This window comes from Trichoplax adhaerens, genomic scaffold (assembly GCF_000150275.1).
Source record: "Trichoplax adhaerens TRIADscaffold_1 genomic scaffold, whole genome shotgun sequence".
NCBI classification, from domain to species: Eukaryota; Metazoa; Placozoa; class Uniplacotomia; order Trichoplacea; family Trichoplacidae; genus Trichoplax; species Trichoplax adhaerens.
In genome coordinates this window covers 10,636,410-10,657,325 of record NW_002060943.1, presented here as the reverse complement: position 1 = coordinate 10,657,325, position 20,916 = coordinate 10,636,410, and the positions used below count along the sequence as shown (strand labels likewise).

The 20,916-nt window shown below is 31.4% G+C and overlaps 4 protein-coding genes across 4 annotated transcripts; 1 reads left to right on the top strand and 3 right to left on the bottom strand.

The window, feature by feature from the left end:
• Positions 1-1,830: 1,830 nt before the first annotated feature.
• Positions 1,831-5,448, bottom strand: TRIADDRAFT_52567 (uncharacterized protein; the record flags this gene model as incomplete). Its single annotated transcript, XM_002108225.1, has 2 exons — positions 1,831-2,830; positions 4,391-5,448. 2 exons carry the CDS (start codon positions 5,446-5,448, stop codon positions 1,831-1,833), a joined length of 2,058 nt encoding a protein of 685 aa, XP_002108261.1.
• Positions 5,449-7,541: 2,093 nt separating this feature from the next.
• On the bottom strand, positions 7,542-8,737 carry TRIADDRAFT_52566 (uncharacterized protein; the record flags this gene model as incomplete). Its single annotated transcript, XM_002108224.1, has 5 exons — positions 7,542-7,600; positions 7,858-7,935; positions 8,268-8,405; positions 8,548-8,665; positions 8,699-8,737. The coding sequence occupies 5 exons, from the start codon at positions 8,735-8,737 to the stop codon at positions 7,542-7,544; spliced, it is 432 nt and encodes a 143-aa protein (XP_002108260.1).
• Positions 8,738-13,224: 4,487 nt separating this feature from the next.
• Positions 13,225-16,378, bottom strand: TRIADDRAFT_20213 (uncharacterized protein; the record flags this gene model as incomplete). Its single annotated transcript, XM_002108223.1, has 10 exons — positions 13,225-13,349; positions 13,733-13,817; positions 13,930-14,045; positions 14,125-14,210; positions 14,313-14,397; positions 14,507-14,660; positions 15,125-15,278; positions 15,415-15,518; positions 15,690-15,841; positions 16,228-16,378. The coding sequence occupies 10 exons, from the start codon at positions 16,376-16,378 to the stop codon at positions 13,225-13,227; spliced, it is 1,212 nt and encodes a 403-aa protein (XP_002108259.1).
• A 902-nt stretch (positions 16,379-17,280) lies between these two features.
• TRIADDRAFT_52564 (uncharacterized protein) lies at positions 17,281-19,488 on the top strand (the record flags this gene model as incomplete). The annotated part of the gene is made up of 6 exons (XM_002108965.1): positions 17,281-17,362; positions 17,563-17,625; positions 18,235-18,479; positions 18,632-18,757; positions 19,032-19,151; positions 19,315-19,488. 6 exons carry the CDS (start codon positions 17,281-17,283, stop codon positions 19,486-19,488), a joined length of 810 nt encoding a protein of 269 aa, XP_002109001.1.
• Between the last annotated feature and the right edge of the window lie 1,428 nt (positions 19,489-20,916).

Sequence of the window (20,916 nt, the reverse complement as noted above, 5' to 3'; positions counted from 1 at the left end):
ACTAACAAGTAGGTAAGGTACAGTAAAGCAGAGTTTTAAATGACGTACAGAATGTATACTATAGTTACATGTATCTGCAATCTGTGGGATGGCATTAATGTACGGATTAGAGATACAGTATAACTATTTGCCAAATAATAGTGTATACTATACTGTTATGTTGGTAATTGCCATGGCAACCGTAACAATGCATTAAATCGCGTATTGAATTAATTATCATCCTTTGGCATCCTTATAGTATATACGTTTTGTACATTATGTTGTAGAACATGCCATCAATCTTATTACTCAATAAGTCAACAATGGTTATAAAATACATTGATCATGGTATCCTAGTATGATATTAATAATGGTAGTTGATAATTTACCCTCGAGAAACTCTCTAGTCTTACTTAAAATGTTGTTATTGCTCATACAACTAGATATTATTTCATTGCATTCATTATTTACCATGAAAGTACAAAATTTAAAAATGTTCTTATTTTTACTTTTATATTTCTGGATTGAATTTGAGTAACACTACAAATTCAGAAAATATGGAACAAGACTATTAGCTTAGGATTCTTACGATTAGCATATAAAGAATAATTTATTTGATGTTCTGTACTAAGTATATGCTTAGTATACCTTCGTATATCCGATTCCATCACTTTTTTCATGTAATTAGCATAGTACATTCTATCAGTTTGAAGTCTTATTCGATATTTTATGCTCAATACATATGACACATACGCTAATAATTAATTAAGCATTATATTGCAACAATGTTATTGCTATGAGACAATTGACAATCCTATCTCTTAATACCACCAGCTGCAACCTGCGAATCAAAAACTTGAAAGAGACTGGACTCATAATTATTCAAATTAACTTAAAATATTTCGTTAGACATTGCTTAATGAATTAGGACTATGTTAATAAATAAGATTTTGTAGATGATACCAAAGATATATACGTATATTATATATAGGTTTAAAATTGCCGATTGTGATAAAGTGATGTGAACGGTTCTTAACCGAAATCGATTATCAATCTTTAGTTTTATGATATAATGGATAATGATACACATGAGTTTGTAGGTCATAGGAGTGATCCATAAAATCCTGAGACCAATGATGAATTTATTAGTTTATATTTTGTATGTTGGCGACAATCACAACAAACAGCCATTAGAATTTGCTAAAAATATTATTTAACAACTACTTTATGGCGATAACAAGTAAAAAATTAAAATCGGTTATCAAATGTATCGTTTACGTGCAGCAGTTGAAACCAAACAAGAATTCATCCAAACATTAAAATGGATATACTGTATTAGGCCTATTTCTCCAAAAGAAGTTAAATACACTTACTATAATCCAATTCATTATTTGATATGGTTACTTATAAATCAATAATATACAACAGAAATAAACAGTATTTGTGCATATGACATAAGCAATCACATTACCATCAAATTGTAATAGTCACATACAGTAGTAGATCAATATTAAAATTATAATACACAATGGAAACATAGGGATTAATAAAAAAATTGCAAATGGATATAGCACAGTAACTGCATTATTTAAATCAATTGAATTACAATTTAATTGGTATTATTTTCAAACCCATATTTTAACCTAGCTATTTCACAATCAAAGTAAAAAGTGTAGGGCAAGAGAAAGTTATTCTCTTTTTCAATTCAGAAATTATGCTAATATCTTATATCAGCATTCCAGTTTAATAACTGTTTAAAACTTTTCGAAACAAAATGATTATATATCAACTAAATGAGAATAGGCCTCATATGCCAACGAAGAGGATTACAGCAATCAACTAAGTTTGACTTTAAATTTGAATAATTGTATTTGATTCCCTTTTTATAGGTTTCCCATGTTTCTTAGCATCGATAATTTCTGTTATTTCATCTTCGATACTTTTGTCAAACCACTGATCAAAAGCAATATTTTTCCTTTTTGCAAGAGCTTGTTCTCTCAGCTCTTGTTGACGAATTTCATCTTGCTTTCTCTTTATTATATCTCGTTGTTTAAGTTGTAGTTTTTGCTGACGCCATCGCACTAATTTCTGTTCAGCTTCTATTTTCTTTTCTAAATCCTTTTTAACTTCAAATTGATCTGTTCTGATCCTCTCCTTTTCGATATTTCGCCTTTGCTCTCTCTCTTGGAACAGTTTATTACTGAGCCACTGATCATAACTTTGCTTACTAGCAGAATAATTTCGCTTATCATCGTGTTTTTTCCTTAACTTCGCCCATGCAGACCTATATTGCTTAAGTTTATATTCTAGTTCCTTCCTTTTCAACCATTCTTCAAATGATATTTGATTCCTGTTGTGATTCTCAGTTTGCTTAGGATTCATTGTAGGAGCTCTGTCGATAATTTCTTCCAAGATCATGATACGAGCGCGATCTCTTTTCTTCTTAACTTCCGATAGTTGGCTAAACGTCATACCGCGATTTCGTTTAATAGCTGTTATTCTTTGGACAGTTTGATGCTCTATTTCCTTTCTTTCTTTGGATCTTATCCTCTCTAACCACTCTGCGAATACAACCGGATCATAATCCCTCTCACTTCGTATATCCTCAAGCTCAAGATCATAAGTATAGGGAGCATTACTATTAGATCGATTAAGGTCTCGTCCTGTTGTAGAATAGCTTTTATTCATTTCCAGCCACTCTTCAAATGTTAAATCAACATCTTCGTGTTTGCGTTGCCCATTCCAGTCAATGCAACATTCTAATGTGTATTGAACTTGCCTCTTTTTAGCTATAAACCATCTTTCAAATTTATTAGAATTTTTAGACCGGATTCCAATTTGTTGCCGACTGCTACGTTAAGAAAAATAGAATAAAAAGTTTGTAATTATCATCATATAATGCGCTACAAATATTACCAAATAATCACTAATAGAAGAAATTGATATTAGTTACTGAAGTAAAACTTGATAATACAAAATAGTACTTGTAAAGGTACAGTAATCCACAGAAAAAAAAAATGCTGCCCATAATATAGTCATTATGATCATTATTTAACAACGATTAAAATATATAACAAGATGGATATAGTATCTAGCTTTGATATATCTATCAAAAATAAAACTAAAATCTTTTAAATACGCTAGATATAATACATGACCATCTATCAATTCCATCTCTAAATACCGAAAGATAATAGATAGCGAAAGACTTTTTATTCTAATATTCAAACTTTGAAAGGAAATATGAAAACTGAATTTCGTCGGTGTTTTAAGATTAATATGTAGTGGTTTGTTATAAATTCTTAATTGATAGCGGTCTACTTACTAGCAAATTGTTTAATTAGGATATAAAGCCGTAAATAGATGGCATTGTATAGCATAATAAATTAATTGATGCGATTCTATAACTCTCATTTATGATCTTGAAGTCGTAAACAAGTTGGATAATAGGTAGCTAAATCAATACATTAAGGACTATCATTATCTTTTCAATTAAAATTTGCTGTTGCAGAAATTTTTTCAACAAAACCCCGTAATAAACTCTGTTTACTCCAATCTTTTGACAAATACTTGCGGGAATTCCAAGAAACACGTTCATTACAAGGATGCATATATATAGATATGTAAATATATAGGTGTGCAAAGATGATGCGACAAAAATATAGCGAAGTGGAGGCAGAAAATTAATAATACAGAAATTACAAATCAGATTAAATTACACCAGGGAATCGAGTGAAAGTAACGACGGTAGGAAAATATAGAAACAAAAGATGAATATTGGTTACCTCTATATCACGTACTTGTGTAGGATTATCTTTACGTATAGAAATGTTATATTTGAATCACACCATTATGAAAGAATGAAAAACAATACTACAAATGCTATCGATCGTTCTCGTAAACGAAGATAGTTAATGCAGTCTATCTGTAAATGTATAGATATAAATATAAATCAATGCAATTATAGAAACTCAGAAATTAGGGTTACAAATTAAAATTTTTCTGTCCCTGTATTCTGATAGTATACTCGTGTAAACTAGAAAGATGCTACATCACTTGAGGTCATAACGCTTATCAAATAGTATTTAAAGTTATGCCAGACGAAATTTGTGCTAATAACTATAAGTTAAATTATTCTGAAATCAAGTGGAAGAGGATTGGTCTCAGTTAGTAAAGAGTTCATCGCTACTTATGAAATCGTTTATATGCATTGAATTAAATTATAAACTGATAAAATAACCAATACAAGATTAATTCAAGAAATTAACCTGGAACTCTTAGTCTAAAACCATGGTATTAAGTAAACTTAATAGCATAGATACAGTCTCGTAAAATCAAAGAAAATAAATGTAGAATAATCAATTCTGTATCAAAATAAACAGACTAAGATGATTTAAAGGATGGTCATTACCTTATATCATGAGATAATATCGGGTAAGTTGCAGGCAGTTGTTCAAAAGAGATTACTTGTCGACGTGTTTTACCAGCATTATTTGCAGTGTTTGCTTCATCAAACTTGACTTTAACACGATTTAACTTTTTATGATTGATTCGCCTATCCATATGATCATCTATAGCTACATTGTTCAATCTAAGCACGATTTCATCTCGATCTCGAGAAAATGGATCGTACCATCTAGATAAAAGTGTTTTTTCATAATCAAGTTCTGTATTACCCACGGATGGCCCGGTGATAAATTCTTCAATCATCGTGATTTGAGAATGAATAGTTTTACTATCATCTGTTGTCTGCTTCCGAGCGCGAATTAGTTGGCTTCTTGAATTCCAAATATGTAACCAGATTCGACGTTGGCATTCATCTTGATGACGTTGTGTTGCTAATTGCATAGGTGTTTTACCATTTAAGTCATAGGACAATATCGGGCAATTAACTTGCAGTAAAAAATCAACACAATCTATATGTCCATGCCAGGCAGCGATATGTAATGGATTTCTACCAAATTGGCTACAACAGCTCATGTCAGCACCATTTTTATGTAATTGCTTAATCAATTCAACATGACCTTGGCGAGCAGACAACATAACAGCGAAAAAACTGCGTGTTGCAATAATTCGATTTAACATTGTAATTTCTTCATCAGTATAACGATACTGATCGGTTAATGTTACACCGCTAAAGAAAACTTCCTGAATATCGCCATACCATGTAGCAAAAAATAAACTTGTCCAAGTTACTGGGAATGTCAATGTTAATTGATCTCGTGTTTTAATACCATAAGAGACTAATGTACGATAATCTTGTAAATCTGTAGTGGTTAAATATTGCAAAATTTGAACGTTAGGAGGTATACCACTGTATAATTCAATCATTGATTTAAGATGTAAAATTGTAACTTGATTTGGAACGTTATATAGCGTAATTACTTCTCGTGTTGGTAATGAAATATAGATTTGAGAATAAATGCTGTCAACTTCTTCATCTATATCTGTTTGTATCCAGCTGGCCATATTGATTACCTAACATATTACTGATATAGACACAACACTGATGCCGTACGAAACTCTTCCTAGATTGATGCTAATGATGGTATTTAATACATGCCGTCACTGTGCTCTAAATTCCCTGCTGGATTATAGAATACCATTATCGCTGATAATGGACTATAAAATCCACTTTTCTCCAATAAAAATATCAATTGATCCCAACAAGTAGACTTTAATTTGATGATGTCTTGACCACTAAAAAGGTAACTACTAAAGACCACTTTACTTGCCTGTATAGGAATATATCTTGTCCATCTATAATACATAAGGCATTCTTACTATCTGTTGGTATCCATAGCAATAACCAATAGATATGCTAATAGCATCATTTTGTTATTATAATAATTTTGCTTTGTCATATTGTTACAAGACGTTACTATATAGAAAATGTAGACGAAAAGGATACTAGTAGCTTGTTGATATAAACTGTTCTTCTAGTATGGATATTTAATTGATACTCGATGAGCAAAGATGGCACTTTAGTACATTAAATTTAATCGATGCTTATATAAGAAAAAATTTGAAAAGGCTTGTAATAATTCGACTAATAGAAAATGCCTTTAGACTGTTGAATAATTTAAATTAAAATAGTTTACTTTATATATGTGTAAGTATGCGGTTAATACTTATTAAGTACTAATTTAGTTTATATGGCTGGATGCTTATTCTTATTTAAATGATAAACAATATTAATTAAAATTGGAATTTAGTTCGCCCACAGGAATAAAACACTTAGTCACTTACCGTCAATAAGCTTTATTACTAATCATAGCTAAAGTAAATTCTACTGATAAAAGTAAATTAGGCAATATCGAAATTTTTAGTATGAATTAAACTAAACTTGATATGATATTGTGTATACTCGTATATACTGGATCTGAACCTAAAAGTACTTTCAGTCTAAATGATGAATAATATTACGCTTGCATATGATGTATAGCAGATTAAAACAAAGTTTTTAGAATATAAATCGATTAAATTTTGGCTTGCACGAGAATAAAATAAGATTAATATTCCAATATGACGTAATCTATATTAAGTCACAGTGAAAATCAGTCCTAAAATGACTGCAATTAGAGGGGTTTTCTGTCCAAGGCACGTACATACCATTAATTGCAATACTAAATTTGGATTACAGTATGTATATGTACGAGGATATTAATGTACGGTTTATCAGGATATTGACAGAAGGAAACAATATACTCTAAAAATTTACGAGTAAGTACAGTATAAAAAGGAGTCATTATAGTGTCATATAGCTATAAAAAGGAATATTTTATATTCGTATGAAACAAATAAGAGCTGGTCTCGCAGGTTTATTGAAATGTGTTACAACGAAAAGATAAATGATTAAGAAGAACTAAATAAAAATAATAATGCATTAAGGTGTCGCTAATAAATCTGAGTCCTCATAAACAAATTAAAGCATAGTGTATTGCTAAAAGTAACCTATAATTATTGCAACTACTAATGAGTAAGACTAGTAGTACGTCTTACTAGTCGAGATATACACTCGTTATTTCAAACATCGTGCCAAATTTGCTATAGTGTACCGGTGTTGCTACATAAATTTCGCTATCCTCAATTAAAACGTGTCTATTCACGAAAGTCTAGATTAACCGATGACGTTTTGATCTATCTTATCCATAGTTGCTGTTGATTTGACATTTATTTACTTACAATCCAGAACAATTATTTTTAGCACACAATTACAATCAAAGAATGCTATTTAAAATTATGAATTATAGTTTTAATGCTTTGATCAACTTATTAATGAAGTATTAGCATGTTAATAAAACCTCTATTGGTACACTCTAACGAAACTTTTAAACTTATTATCATACTATTTAAACGTGATAGACATAAGCCATCATGTTAGAGATAGAATGCAAATTGATACTCTGTTACAGATAAAAATGACTTAATTATCAACTTTAACTACTGAAATCTGACATCCCTTGTGATGTATGACATTTAGCCGATATCCAACTTTTAAACTGTGACACCAGTGCAATATGGGTATTTTGAATTAACATCTTTAATATTTTTATTTATATTTAACCGAAGAAAAATCCTGCAAAAGGGAAACAATCATCAGGATTGTTGCATTCATTGCCTGTTATAAAACAATATAAAATCAGACTCCTTATTAAAGGATCACAAAAGAATGGAAATAAGTGCGCATTACTAATAGATAAGTGTATTTATAATTCGTAAAAGATATTACACTGAGTAGCGTAGTTACTGGAATTAGAATGATAAATAGACTGATGATAAATTTCAATAGATGTCAATATGAATGTATTAATTCTTTGATGTAATTAGGCTTGAATAATTATTACTGCAGAAACAGTTTACAAATAATAATCTCACCTCTTGCCACGTTATCGAAGCCAATAAAGCTCAAGTCTTTTAACTTCTCTACGGCTTCTTCTGGGCTTTTACTGCTTCCTATGTAGATTACAGAATGTGACTGCTTAATTAATATCTTACATATAATTGTATGGTATAGGTTTACATGTTTGCTACAGTAAGAATATACTCATACATTGATAAAATCTTAACTTAATTCTATTCAGCAAATACAGTATCGCAACGATTTATTACAGCTTCACTATTTACGTCGTTTAAAACATTTCTAATCATATCTTGTCTATAATTCTAATCCGATTTCAGCATGAATAAAACTATCCTAATCCTATATTAGTAAGTACACACTTTATTTATTTATGATAGTGTATTGCTTAATTAGATTCAAACTAATTCAATGATGGAGCACTTACTCATAATAGTGGATACAGAATGGCATTTAGTCATCATATCGCGCCCGGTTCTTAACAAAGCCTTCATTTCTTTTAAGTTTCTTTCAGCTTCATTGATTTTTTTGGCGAAGTAATCGAGGTAGCGAACAAATAGTTCATCTATATCAAATATTATAAGAATATATTATTTTTGATCATATCATACATAGTATTCCTAAATCTTCTTTACTGCTGTATGTTCATTTACGGTAATCTAATGTAATGAAAGCCACAGAATCATTAGCAGAATAATTCATTGCACCTTTGCCTATGGTCTTAGATACTTTAGCAGATTTAGTTGTTACTGCTTGAGTAATTTGAGTAATGCAAAGTATGCAAATAGCCCCAAAAAGCAAGGTCATTATTCGAGCCATTCCAAACTAAAACGAAATGCAAATAAAGTTAAGGCATACCTGATACGAATACATAATTTCTGCTACAAAAAACTCCATCGTTTAGTGTTAATAATTTATCAAAAATCTCTGGACAGTAGTGTTTACTACAAGTCTAAAAGCATTTACTGTACAGTAGATTAATTCCCATACTGATCTGCTATTGATACTGTGTTTTATCCAGGATCACTTGCTTATGATAAATTATTGGCTCAATATTCCGATATCAAATTAAAGTACTTTATAGTATTGAGCGATATCTTATGATTTTGATATTTAATAGTTTTCGATACCGATGAGCTATCTATGTACTGTATTTATCGTATCTTTCGTATATTTTTATATAAAATTTATGAATAGCATCTTACTCTTAATGAACTTTTACTTCACTATGTTAACAGAATATAGATTACATATCGTAGTATGGCAGATCCGACTCTACGATTCTAAGTACCCTTAATTATGATCTTAATCTATTATATGAGAAGTTTGCATAGAAACAAATTGGAGCTAGCAATAAACTAAGAGCTATGTCTGCAGGGAAAATACGCATAGTTTACCTAATTCAATGCCTGTTTTTCAATCATAAAAATTAGTGATAAGGTATGATAGCGATTGAAATTGTTATGTCAATTATATAATTATGAGAGGGACATAGTAATTGCTCTTTTCAATTATCTAATTTATTATATGCAACCAAATAAGATGATTATATTGTTAAAACTTACAATTTAAAGGTGAAATTGTGATAATAACTGGATGATAAGTTTTAAAAAGTGTCACTTAAATGCAGAAATCAATGTCAGTTTATATTCATTGGCCAAGAATGCCAAGGAGAAAATCAGATATGGGGTAAATACTGTACTACTTACATGTGACATCTTATATGCTGTTGCTTGTCATTTAATATTTGATACACTTTAAAAGTATTGTATAATCGTAGGTCAACTGGTGCGAAATTAGATAGCATTGGTTCCTATCATAATTTTTGGTCAATACGTTCGGAACATCACTTTCAACCCAGATCAGCGAAAAAATCCTAACACTCTACTACTCATAGCTATTGCCGTAATAATTTCGTAACCTATCACAATAGTAGGACTCACTATCTATTTTGGATGCCTTGGGTATTTCATGAAGTAGCTTCATCTCCCAATTACTCTATCTCGAGTTACTCAAATATTAGATACTTACTATTACTCTACAACAATAAAGTATCAATTGTATACGTATATACGCGTACACATGTGATATAGTCGTATCTGGAAGATACTGAAGTCATGAAATTTCGTATTGTATTTCTCATATATAACATAAATATTGTAGTACGATAGCGGATATTAATGCTAATCGATAGAGACTGCTAATACAAAATTTTACAACCAATTTCATGCTTACCTTTTTGATAATATCCGTTCAGTCAGATCTTTCTATGGTAAAGTGCGTATTGTAATTATAAGATTTACCGTTGATGAAAGATTTCAAATAAGCGATAAAATGATTTAAGGTCACAGTCTAACTTATATATATATATATGGTAATTAATTAAAAATGCTGCATCATCTTATTATCGACATATCTGATAATTAATTAATCACATAAAATTCATTTAATAGTGATCAAATTGAATTACTTTCAATCAATGTAATTACTGTAACATCCGCCATGGCCGACAAAGTCACAATGTTAATTGGGTTTAACGGAAAGATTATAAATAAATTACGGTTATTCTAATTAAAGTATTTAACTAAAATCACCACTAATATTGATCATTCTTTTCTTCTTGAAGTAATAATCAAATCTTTAATTCTTTTCATCACGGTCAGTTAAAAATATAGACGCAAATCAGCAACTTCTCAAATTGTGGTTAGTTAAAAACAGTTATAAATTCAGAACAAAATTTTTTCTAAAGAGTCTTCTCATCAATATCATTAATAACTTGAATAATTAATCTTATCTAAATTATCCGACAGATAATAAATAAAGCTTACGAAATGAATGAACCGAACTAGACAAAGAATCGTTATATTACGGAAACCCTCGCCTATTCTATCGTTTTTGGATAGGTAACTACATAGCTGTAAATATGTACTAGCCCACTTTTGTATTCGTATGTCTTTTATGAATAGTACTGTTAGAACTCGAAGTTTGTAACGACGAAAAGTAGAGCTATTACAGAAAGATAATAATGTATTACGAGTCTACTGTAAGGTTTGTCCTCCCTGATATTTGCCTATAGGGCGACTTTAAATACTGACTATCTCATTTCGTCAGGAGCAACAGTAATAACACTGGTCTCTCTTTAGACAAACTAAACCAAAATTTTTATTGAAGAATCAATCAGTTTACAGCCAATCTACGTAAGTATTAGTTGTCAGTACTTAGATAATATTATAAACTATGCATTTATTTATAAAAGAATGTGTAATGTCATAGATAACGATATTTTCGATAAATACTAAAGTATATTATCTGACGTCAATAAGGTCAGCATTAGGTAGTGAAATTTACTTCATGACAAGTACATACAATTTTGTAATATTTCGTAGGCATAAATCTTTAAAATCTTTCATCGTATTCATCACAGTAAAAGTAAACTTAATCTATTGTTTATGTCTTACTCATCTCTAAATTGTATAGGCAAATTTAAATCATTTAATTTCTGGTTGCGATAACGCTATTATGCGCAATCATCAAGTTTAAAAATTACACCCACGATTGTAGGAGCGAAGTATCATTATACTTAAATTATGGCATCAACATTCAAATATTATCGTCTTGAAATCATATCATTACTGTGTTTCTAACTTCTCGACTAATTAAAATTATACTATATCCCAACAATGTTGTCAGTTGTTAACTAATTAATTACTCTGTAGAACTATTTACTGACTCTATATAGACAAAGACAACGGTTACTATTTTCAGAACTGTTATTTTTAGTAATATGCAGAAAAGGAATCATGAAATAATTATCCTTTTCCCTCATTAAATTAAAAGTGATCCGTTCTATTTTCGCAAATATTAGATGAAGCGTCATAAATAAATAAACTACGCATGATGCATTATGATTTTTGAATCGTTTTAATATGGTTATGAGAAAATCTACGTTAACATACAATATAATGTTATAATTTTTAATAATAAGTCATAATCAATTCTGTCAAGAGGAAAGATGTAAATATTTTTACCGGTAAAATCATACGTATGGTATATTAAAAGGAATTATTGATAAAAAAACCTTTAGCACTCCATTCACAATCATTACAATGGTAAAAATTTTAACTATGTCTGCACTGACAAAATTTTGGCACCTCTGTAAAGTTTAAGCAAGGTATCAAAATAACAAAGTACGCATATAGCGGACGACAGTTAACTGAACAGATATTAAAATCAGATTCATGCCATCGATAGGTTAAAGAGCTGCATCAATTGATATTATTTCGCTCGTTAATAGCCTTTACATGGTCTTGATCCAAACAACAATGTTTTCGCATAGTTAACAAAGTCAAGTAAAGGCATTTTGAGTTGATTACTGGACAAGCGACTGCTCCATAAAATTTTAATTCTAATGAAATAATATACAAACTGTGACATTGACGCAAACGGATATGCAATATCATTTCTTGATATTGTTACGCTAATTAAGGCGACAGATGTTAATCATAAAACCATTTTATTCTCCGTAGTATTGTCTTCCATTAGACTATCTGCCTCAAAATTGTCAATAATTTGGCTTCGTACTACGTGATCAAGATCTGTTCCATGTCATTTATCTAGTGCGAGGCCGCACCCATTGGCTCATAATATAAACCTTTCCAACTTTTTATCGAAACTTTCAGACTATCGCTTCGAATACACGCACAGTGATATTCCATGTTTTATATGATAGGCAGAATAGAAGATTTTTCTAGAATCGGTACAGAAAATATACGGCTAGATATTTATAGTTCACACAGTATCATGTGGTAAATACTTGACGTATAATTAACATTTGCATGTTCATTAATGCACTTAATATTTAAGATGATAATTTAGATAGAACTCTAAATACTAATGATATCATGACGACTAATATAATTCTCAGATTCACATGCGATGAATGTAATATATAGTTTAATACCTGTTAAATGTATTTAATAGAACCAAAAGTTTGGATATGGATATCTCGTTTTAGCATAGTTAGCATCATCCAATGCAGTACAACAATAGAAGAATCAAACAGCATTTGTGTAACAACAAACAATGTAAAATTATTTCATTAATGACTACATACATTATAATTGTTATTCTTCAGATATTTATACTTATATCAACAATGGTGTGTGTGGTTTTTATCAAAATCAGAGTTTCAGTACCAAGGAATAACAGTGTTACAATATATTTAAGCGTAGCAAGGACTGTTCCCCGAATATAGGATACATTTTTGAAACAACGCATCCAAAAATATTTGACTACAGCTGCTGATAGAGCACTATTGATTACAAACACAGGAATAATCAATGTAATTACTACTTTATAAATTACCTAAAATTAAATTATCAATTCTATTCAGTAGATGATACAGATGATACCCAATCAGGTTCAGCAGTTCTTATCTTTTCTAAAATGCTATTTGCATGAGAACATATACCTTTGATTTTTTGATCGAATGTTGGTAACGCATCTTGGGCTACATAAATAATTATAAGAATAAATTGAATACCTAGAAAAATACGAATATTCCTTCATCGAATTCCTATAATCTGATTAAATTACTACCTACAGCTCCAAACATAGCAGCACAATGTGATCAAATAACATACATTAAACTACTGCATTATTTTGCTAAAATCTTTTATCCCTAAGTTCACCACATGACGCAAATTTTGAACATTTAACGATCGTACAAGAGTAATAATGTAAATGTTACTTTAAAACAATTATAATAAAACAATAAGTATGGCATAGTACGAATAATATCCTATAACTTAAATCATACATTAAGTACAAGGCAAGGTATCATGTCGTCAATAGTAATCCATTATCTAAAGAAGGTAATTACAGGAATCTTACTTTGAAAAGCGACCAGACCTTCGATTTGGTCGATAGAGCCTTCCATTCTTCTTTCCCCTATCATACGTGATGCCACTTTTTCTGCCTGCCATAACCAATTTTAAGTTAAAATTTTTCAAATTTTGAGAAGAAAGCCTCTATACTGTACTTAAAGTTATCTTATCTAAGATTAGATAAGGAATAGCATACAAAATTACCTTTTCCGGAGAGATTTCTAATAGTCTTCCAAGCTCTAGGAATGTAATATTTTTATATAATTTACTAGCCGAAAGCAAGTTATGTTCAATCACAGCTCGGTCTAGAATACTGGATCCTTGAATAAATAAGAATATGCATTCAGACCGTTGAAAACGAAATATTAAAAGCATATAGAATAGATTTCAAGATTATACCGTCTGAGGTGGTCGCTTTTTGATGGGACATTAACATTGCATCAAATTCCAGTAATTGAGATTTTCGAATAATTCTATCTAAGTACCTATGAATAATAAGTAGACACAAATTTACGAGACTGATTTTGAATTTTATGCAATTGGGCCGTTACTAATACGATCTCATAAGCGTTGCTGATGTAGCTTACATTTTCTCCAGTATACCAAAAGTTGGCAAATGCTGGCATCTTTCATCTTTAAATAGCGTAGCCAGCAATCGTGACCTTTGTTGACCTAATGCATAGATTAGTTGAATGATCATAATTAACCATAAGTCAGCCAAAGTATGTTATCTCTATCTCCAATTCACAAATTTCGTAACATATTTCAGATTCTGCTACACTACCTGCAGATGCTAGTATAGTACAGTTCATGGCCAACTTTAGCGATGTCATTCTTTCAGATTCATGTACGTCGTTGAAGTATGATAATTCAATGTAGCGATGAGCAGCTTCAATAAATTTACGTCGATAATCTAACACGCGAGCATAACAAGCCTACAAAAATGCGATATCGATCATTACAACTAAGCATTTTCAGATTAAAATACGCCCAATAATTCCTTGAAGATGACTGAACCCAAATTTTAATGTACAGGTATTGTTATCTTGCATTAAGATTTTGTGAACAAATTCAACGGCAAATTAATAGCCTATTTTCATGTTACCTAAACTTATTGTGATACTATTTTGCGAATCATGATCTTACTAGAAAATATTAGTCATTATTTACCCATCCTCTTCAATATTTTGACACTGGTCAAGTTCAAAATATTACAATGAATATCAATAAAGAAAATATAGTAAATGGGTAAACATTGAACTTGACTTAAACGTTAATTGGATGGATGGCAATTTCTTGTAAACGAGCCATAATTCCAATGCAGACGATTGATTATCATCCCGTTTCATTTCGATAGGACAATACCAATTAGTCAATTTTCATTATTACTATTACTTACTTTATATAATATTCGTAATCTGGTTTCCTTAGACTGAAGCTGCAATACCGAAGCTCTGTTAATGTAAGCCTCAGCTTGAACAGCGTCTTCATTTTCTAGGTATAACTGAGCAATTTTTAGGTAAATTTCTAACTTGAAATCAGTAGAATATTGCCTATAACAGAATTTAATGTCATAGAAATTAAAGATCACTACAATATATATATATTTATTGCCGTAGTATACCAATGCAAATAGGCAACTCTTATAGCCATCATTTTCATTTATAAACTGGGCCTTCTTCTACTTACTTTTGGCCACTTTCTAGCTGGATACCGGCTAATACATTAGCAGCATCGTTCCAATTTTGCTCTTTTTCGTACATGCCGGAGAGGATACGCCTAACGGTTATTAACTAGTAACAAAAGTGGGATATTTTGGAGATTACAAACAATGCTTGTTATCAGAAGAATGGAATAACCCCTTATAAGGATTTCAAATATTACGTTTATGAAGTATATTTAAATTTCTGAGACAGTCTCAATGCAACGGATTAATGATAGAATGCCATACAAATTAAACCAACCTGATCTTCGAAGGACAAAGCGCGTGGTTGAACTTTAGATATAATAAAATGACAAATTTCCTTGGTCGATTCATCAGGCAACGAGGATAATTTTTCTGCAAGCTCCGCTAACATTTGACGGGAAGTTACGAGATCAATATGCTCATCTACCACTACTAGAATAGTTCAACATGACATATGAAATGAAGTTAAGATTTCGAATAACTAAATACAATCCAGTAAGAAAATTTCCAGAGTCACAAATGATATCATTAACCTAGCTTTGAGCTGATATCAATAAAAGTTAACGTATAAGAATTAGAATACAACTGGTATAATGTTCGTTTAACTTGTATCGTCAATACGCTACATGATGGACGACTAGAAATTTGTACGAAAATAATTTTGAGTAGTCTATGGCTTGACTCCATCCAGTCAGTCATGATGGTAGTGTCATGTAATTCAACAACACTATACTGTAGTAGGTGCAATAAGAGAGTTTGATTCTTGTACATCACAATCATAACAAGATAGGAGATAACTTAATATTAGTTCTTACAGCTTTCCACGAATGCCTTGGTACCATCAATTAATTCCTCAGGATTGCCTTGAAATATAGTATTGAGAATTTTCTTGTACTGATCAAGGATATCTCTAGATGCTGCATTGCTGCGGGCTAAAGCGTTGAGCGAAGCACGAATATTCGCCATTGCAGCAGACGAGCCTAATCACCGAAATGTCGCACTACGATCACACAGTGAGACTCAATAAGATGCTCTAGCTGATCTCCAATATTAGACGGATGTGCTGATAGTCGTTATGGGTAGAGAATATCTCGAGTTTGATTTTTATGTTCTATATATATATAATTAATTTTACTATTTTCGCTGAGGTTCTGACTATCCAGGCTCAAAATCTTCCTTTCAGATATAAAGGTTATCATTAACCCCTACAGTCTACGGTTATCATTAGCCCCTACAGTATACTGTACTGTACCGTACTGTACAGTACAATACAGTACAGTACAGTACAGTATCAGAGAAAAACAGATACTGTATCTCTACAGTACAGTACAGTACAGTATCAGAGAAAAACAGATACAGTACTGTATCTCTACAGTACAGTACAGTACAGTTAGCAGTGTACGGTACAGTACTCATTTGTACTGTGTACTGTACTGTATAGTGTACAATGCACAGTACGCAGTACTATAGACTTCTACTGTTATACTGTACTGTACAGTACAGTACAGTACTGTAAAGCCCGAGAATCGGTTTTCGATCATTTCGGGTTTTACCTTAACACATATTGTACAGTACAGTACTGTACAGTGTACAGTACAGTACACCGGTTGCTGTTAAGTAATACAGTACAGTAAGTAGAGTACTGTACTGTAGTTGCGTACAGTACAGTACAGTACTGTACTGTACACTGTACACTACAGTACGTACTGTACGGCACTGTAACAGGACGGCACACAACCTTGAGTACTGTACAGTACTGGAGAACTACAGTATATCGGCAAACGGGCGTCACAGACTCACGTCGCTTATAACAGTTGTTATTACTGCATATCAATACTGGTCGTGCACCGTCCAACGTGAACAGCAATATGGCGGCCATCGGTCTGCGATGTTGCATCCAGAATCTTAGTAGGCATAAGAGAATATGGCCTAACATTAGCCTACTATCAAGTAATTTCACTTTTTATTCTTAATGTGTTCTGTCAAGTAGATATTAGTAATCATAATTCCTTTTCTTAGTGCGTTGAAACTAGTTGATACTCTTTACTCCAAGTCGAGAAAAATTTTACTTCGTGTATCGTTGAGGAGAAAGTGACGCGTATTTTGCAAAGTGCAAGTTCTACATTTTGCCTGATTTCTCTCTACTTTAGGTTCAAACAAAATTAACACTTGGCAGAATTCAAGACTATTGTGTACGGCATCTCCTGTCATAGGTACTGTAATACACATTTATGATTGATGATTTTAATCTGTACTGACTGAATTATGGTGACTACAGTAAATCACGCAATAGTAGAACTTAGCCATGCTACTATACTGTACAGTACAGTGTACAGTCTGTAAGTATGCAGCTACGAATATCGGGAACATTAGCTATGCCTTAACCTTATCGATCATTAGTAGAATACATTCGAGTTTACTATGATTTAACAGTAATACACGAGTGCGACAAAGGCTTTTGCTTATTGTACGCGGTTGTAGATAATGCTGAGTTTATAATTTGCCTATATAAACGCATTAATTACGAATTAAGTTATGGTATGTATCCCCTACAAGTACAATATTACTGTACTCGTACGTATGCTGTAGCGTTGAAAATCTTCGCGCATTGATTGTACTGTATAAAAGTGTAAAAGTAGCCAAGAATACATACAGTACTTATTACCCTTCGTAACAAGTATAAACTAACGTAAGGGCAAGGATATGATGTATCAAGCTCAGACAAATATGTAAAGCTTTTTATGTTCCTGATAAACTTACGATCATTGGTAAATATTTCATCTTGACGTCTCACCTTCCTGATAACTCTTCATACGTATTAGATGCTCAAGATCAGAAAAAAGAAGTTGAAACCAGATTAACTGATTATGGTCGTTATCTACTGGATATTATACCAAAGTACTTACAAGGCATTAATTTAGCACTTGGCGATGAGCTGGAATTATTAGTATATCCAGAAGCGCTCATACCGACGATGATATTTTTGCGTAACCATACGAATGCACAATTCGAATCGTTGGTCGATATCACTGCTATCGATGTACCGAAGCGAGAATATCGTTTTGAAGTACGCACACACATTGATAAAAGATGACTTGTATTCATTTGTAACTTGAATTATGCGTGGTTCAGTAGTTATTATTGTATAACTAATAGATATAAATTTTAAATTTTAAAATGTTGTATTGAAATTGTTAACTTTGCCATCTTTATTTGCAGCTCATCTACAACTTGTTATCATTGCGTTATAATTCTCGTGTTCGTGTTAAAACGTATACCGATGAATTAACACCAATAGAGTCAATCACACCTATATTTCCCGGTGCTAACTGGTTTGAAAGAGAAGTAAGTATAATTTAAAGTAGTAGAATAATAGATTTTCATTATTTCTGTATCATTAGTAAAGCGATCTTGAGTGTATCTGAGATTTTAATTTATTTCCGTCATTTACACATGCCTATGGGGCATGTTCTTTATTCCACATATGTTAGCCTTAACAACAGATAAAAATTGCAATTTTAGCAGTATTAGTAACCTGCCTCAGCTGTTTCAGCATAATACGTACGTAAAATCGATATAGCTATTCGTGGATAGCAATTAACTTCCTCATGTCAAATAGGTATGGGATATGTATGGTGTTTACTTCGCTAATCACCCTGATCTACGTCGAATATTAACTGACTACGGATTCGATGGCCATCCACAAAGGAAAGACTTTCCGTTATCTGGTTATACAGAGGTAAGACACTCCCTTAATTATATTTTTTAGTAATGAATAGAGGTACTAGTTACAATAAAAATTTGCATCTCAGAAGTATTCTGACTTAAATTTTTACCACAGTATTGCAATAGATTTCTATCGATACTTTCAATAATTAATCGATCTTTTCGCCTAAATGTAGCTCCGTTATGATGACGAATTAAAACGTATTGTTAGCGAACCCGTCGAATTCGCTCAAGAATTTCGTAAGTTTGATCTAGAAACCCCTTGGGAGCAATTTCCTGCATATCGAGAAGAAAATCGTGCATCTTTGGAAGCAGGCGAAGAGATCAAGGAAGAAAACCAGAAAAAGTAGAATTAGTAACTTCATGATAGTCGTCTATGGGATATTTGGATCTAATTCAGAGTCTGTTAGAGAAAAATTCCAAATTATTATTTAAATATTAGTGTTGCAAGTATATTTTTACATGGCCTTTCAATGGTAGACTTCATGCTACCAACGTATGTGCTGTGATGCTTTGTTTATATTTGTTTACCTATCGGTGATGGCTTTTTATATAATAGCAACACTGCAATTCACCGTAGAAATCACAAATGCTAAAAGTCTAACAGTGTTTTGTATACGCTCTATAGCTAGCATGCATTCATTCTATGATACAATTCATAGAGCTATTAAAACAAATCTGTAAGCGTAACAAATCAATAAAGACTACGAAAGATTTTCTGATAATAAGGAACATCAAATTAAACTTACTCTACTAGAAACTTAAGATCGACTGTCAATAGAAATGATCTGTTTATGTATAGCTTTTCACTACCGTAATGCTTATTAATTCAAAAAGTAAAGTATTACAAAAATCAGCTTTCTGGATATAATGGTGAATTACGGAATGGAATAATGTAGAATAACGGCGAAAATGTTTAAGACTTTATAGAAGAATCAGATAGCAGTGATAACATTGCACTGTAATAGTTTTATTATAATTTTTATATAAGACACAGCATCGAATCATAACATTTCATTTGGAACACTAAATAGGGAGTTGTATTTGTCCACACTACCATCAAATGTACAAATATCAACGTTATCAGTAAAAACATGTATTTAAGGAATTTTCTAGAAATAATTATAGATCCTATCAGTAATCAAAAATTTCAAATAGTGCAATAAATAATCAGTTACGACGAAAACTAAAATAGATACAAGATATTGGCAATTAGCACTACTTTGATATAATTAATCGATCGCTCTATTATAAAATTGAACAAATATTTGGAAAGAGTTGACTATAAAGATCGATATTATCAACATTTCTATGCTAACATTAATAATACTAGATAAGGATGTTTCATATAATTTAATAGGAATATAGTAAATAGTTTTTCTCTGTAATAATTATAAAGTGTGTATATAACTCGATTATAATGTTTCTGTACAAGCTAATTTCAAATGATTAAATAACAATCAAGTAATTACTTATCATACTTTATTCGGAAAAACGAATCAATCTAAAGCTTCTTGTCATCGTAGATGCTATATAGAAATAGTAGCGCCTACAGAATTTGTACCAACTAGAGTATACATATATCATTGTAGTAAGGTCGTTAGCTCATGTGAACTGGTGATGAATGTCTTGCTGATCGCGGTGATGGCTCATTCTTAAATTGCAATGATAGGTCACGCACTTTCTCCGACCAATATTCACTCGATTTCTGTAGTTGTACGGATAACTAGAGATCAATAAGGCTACTTTAGTATTCGAAATTAAACATTTACATAATT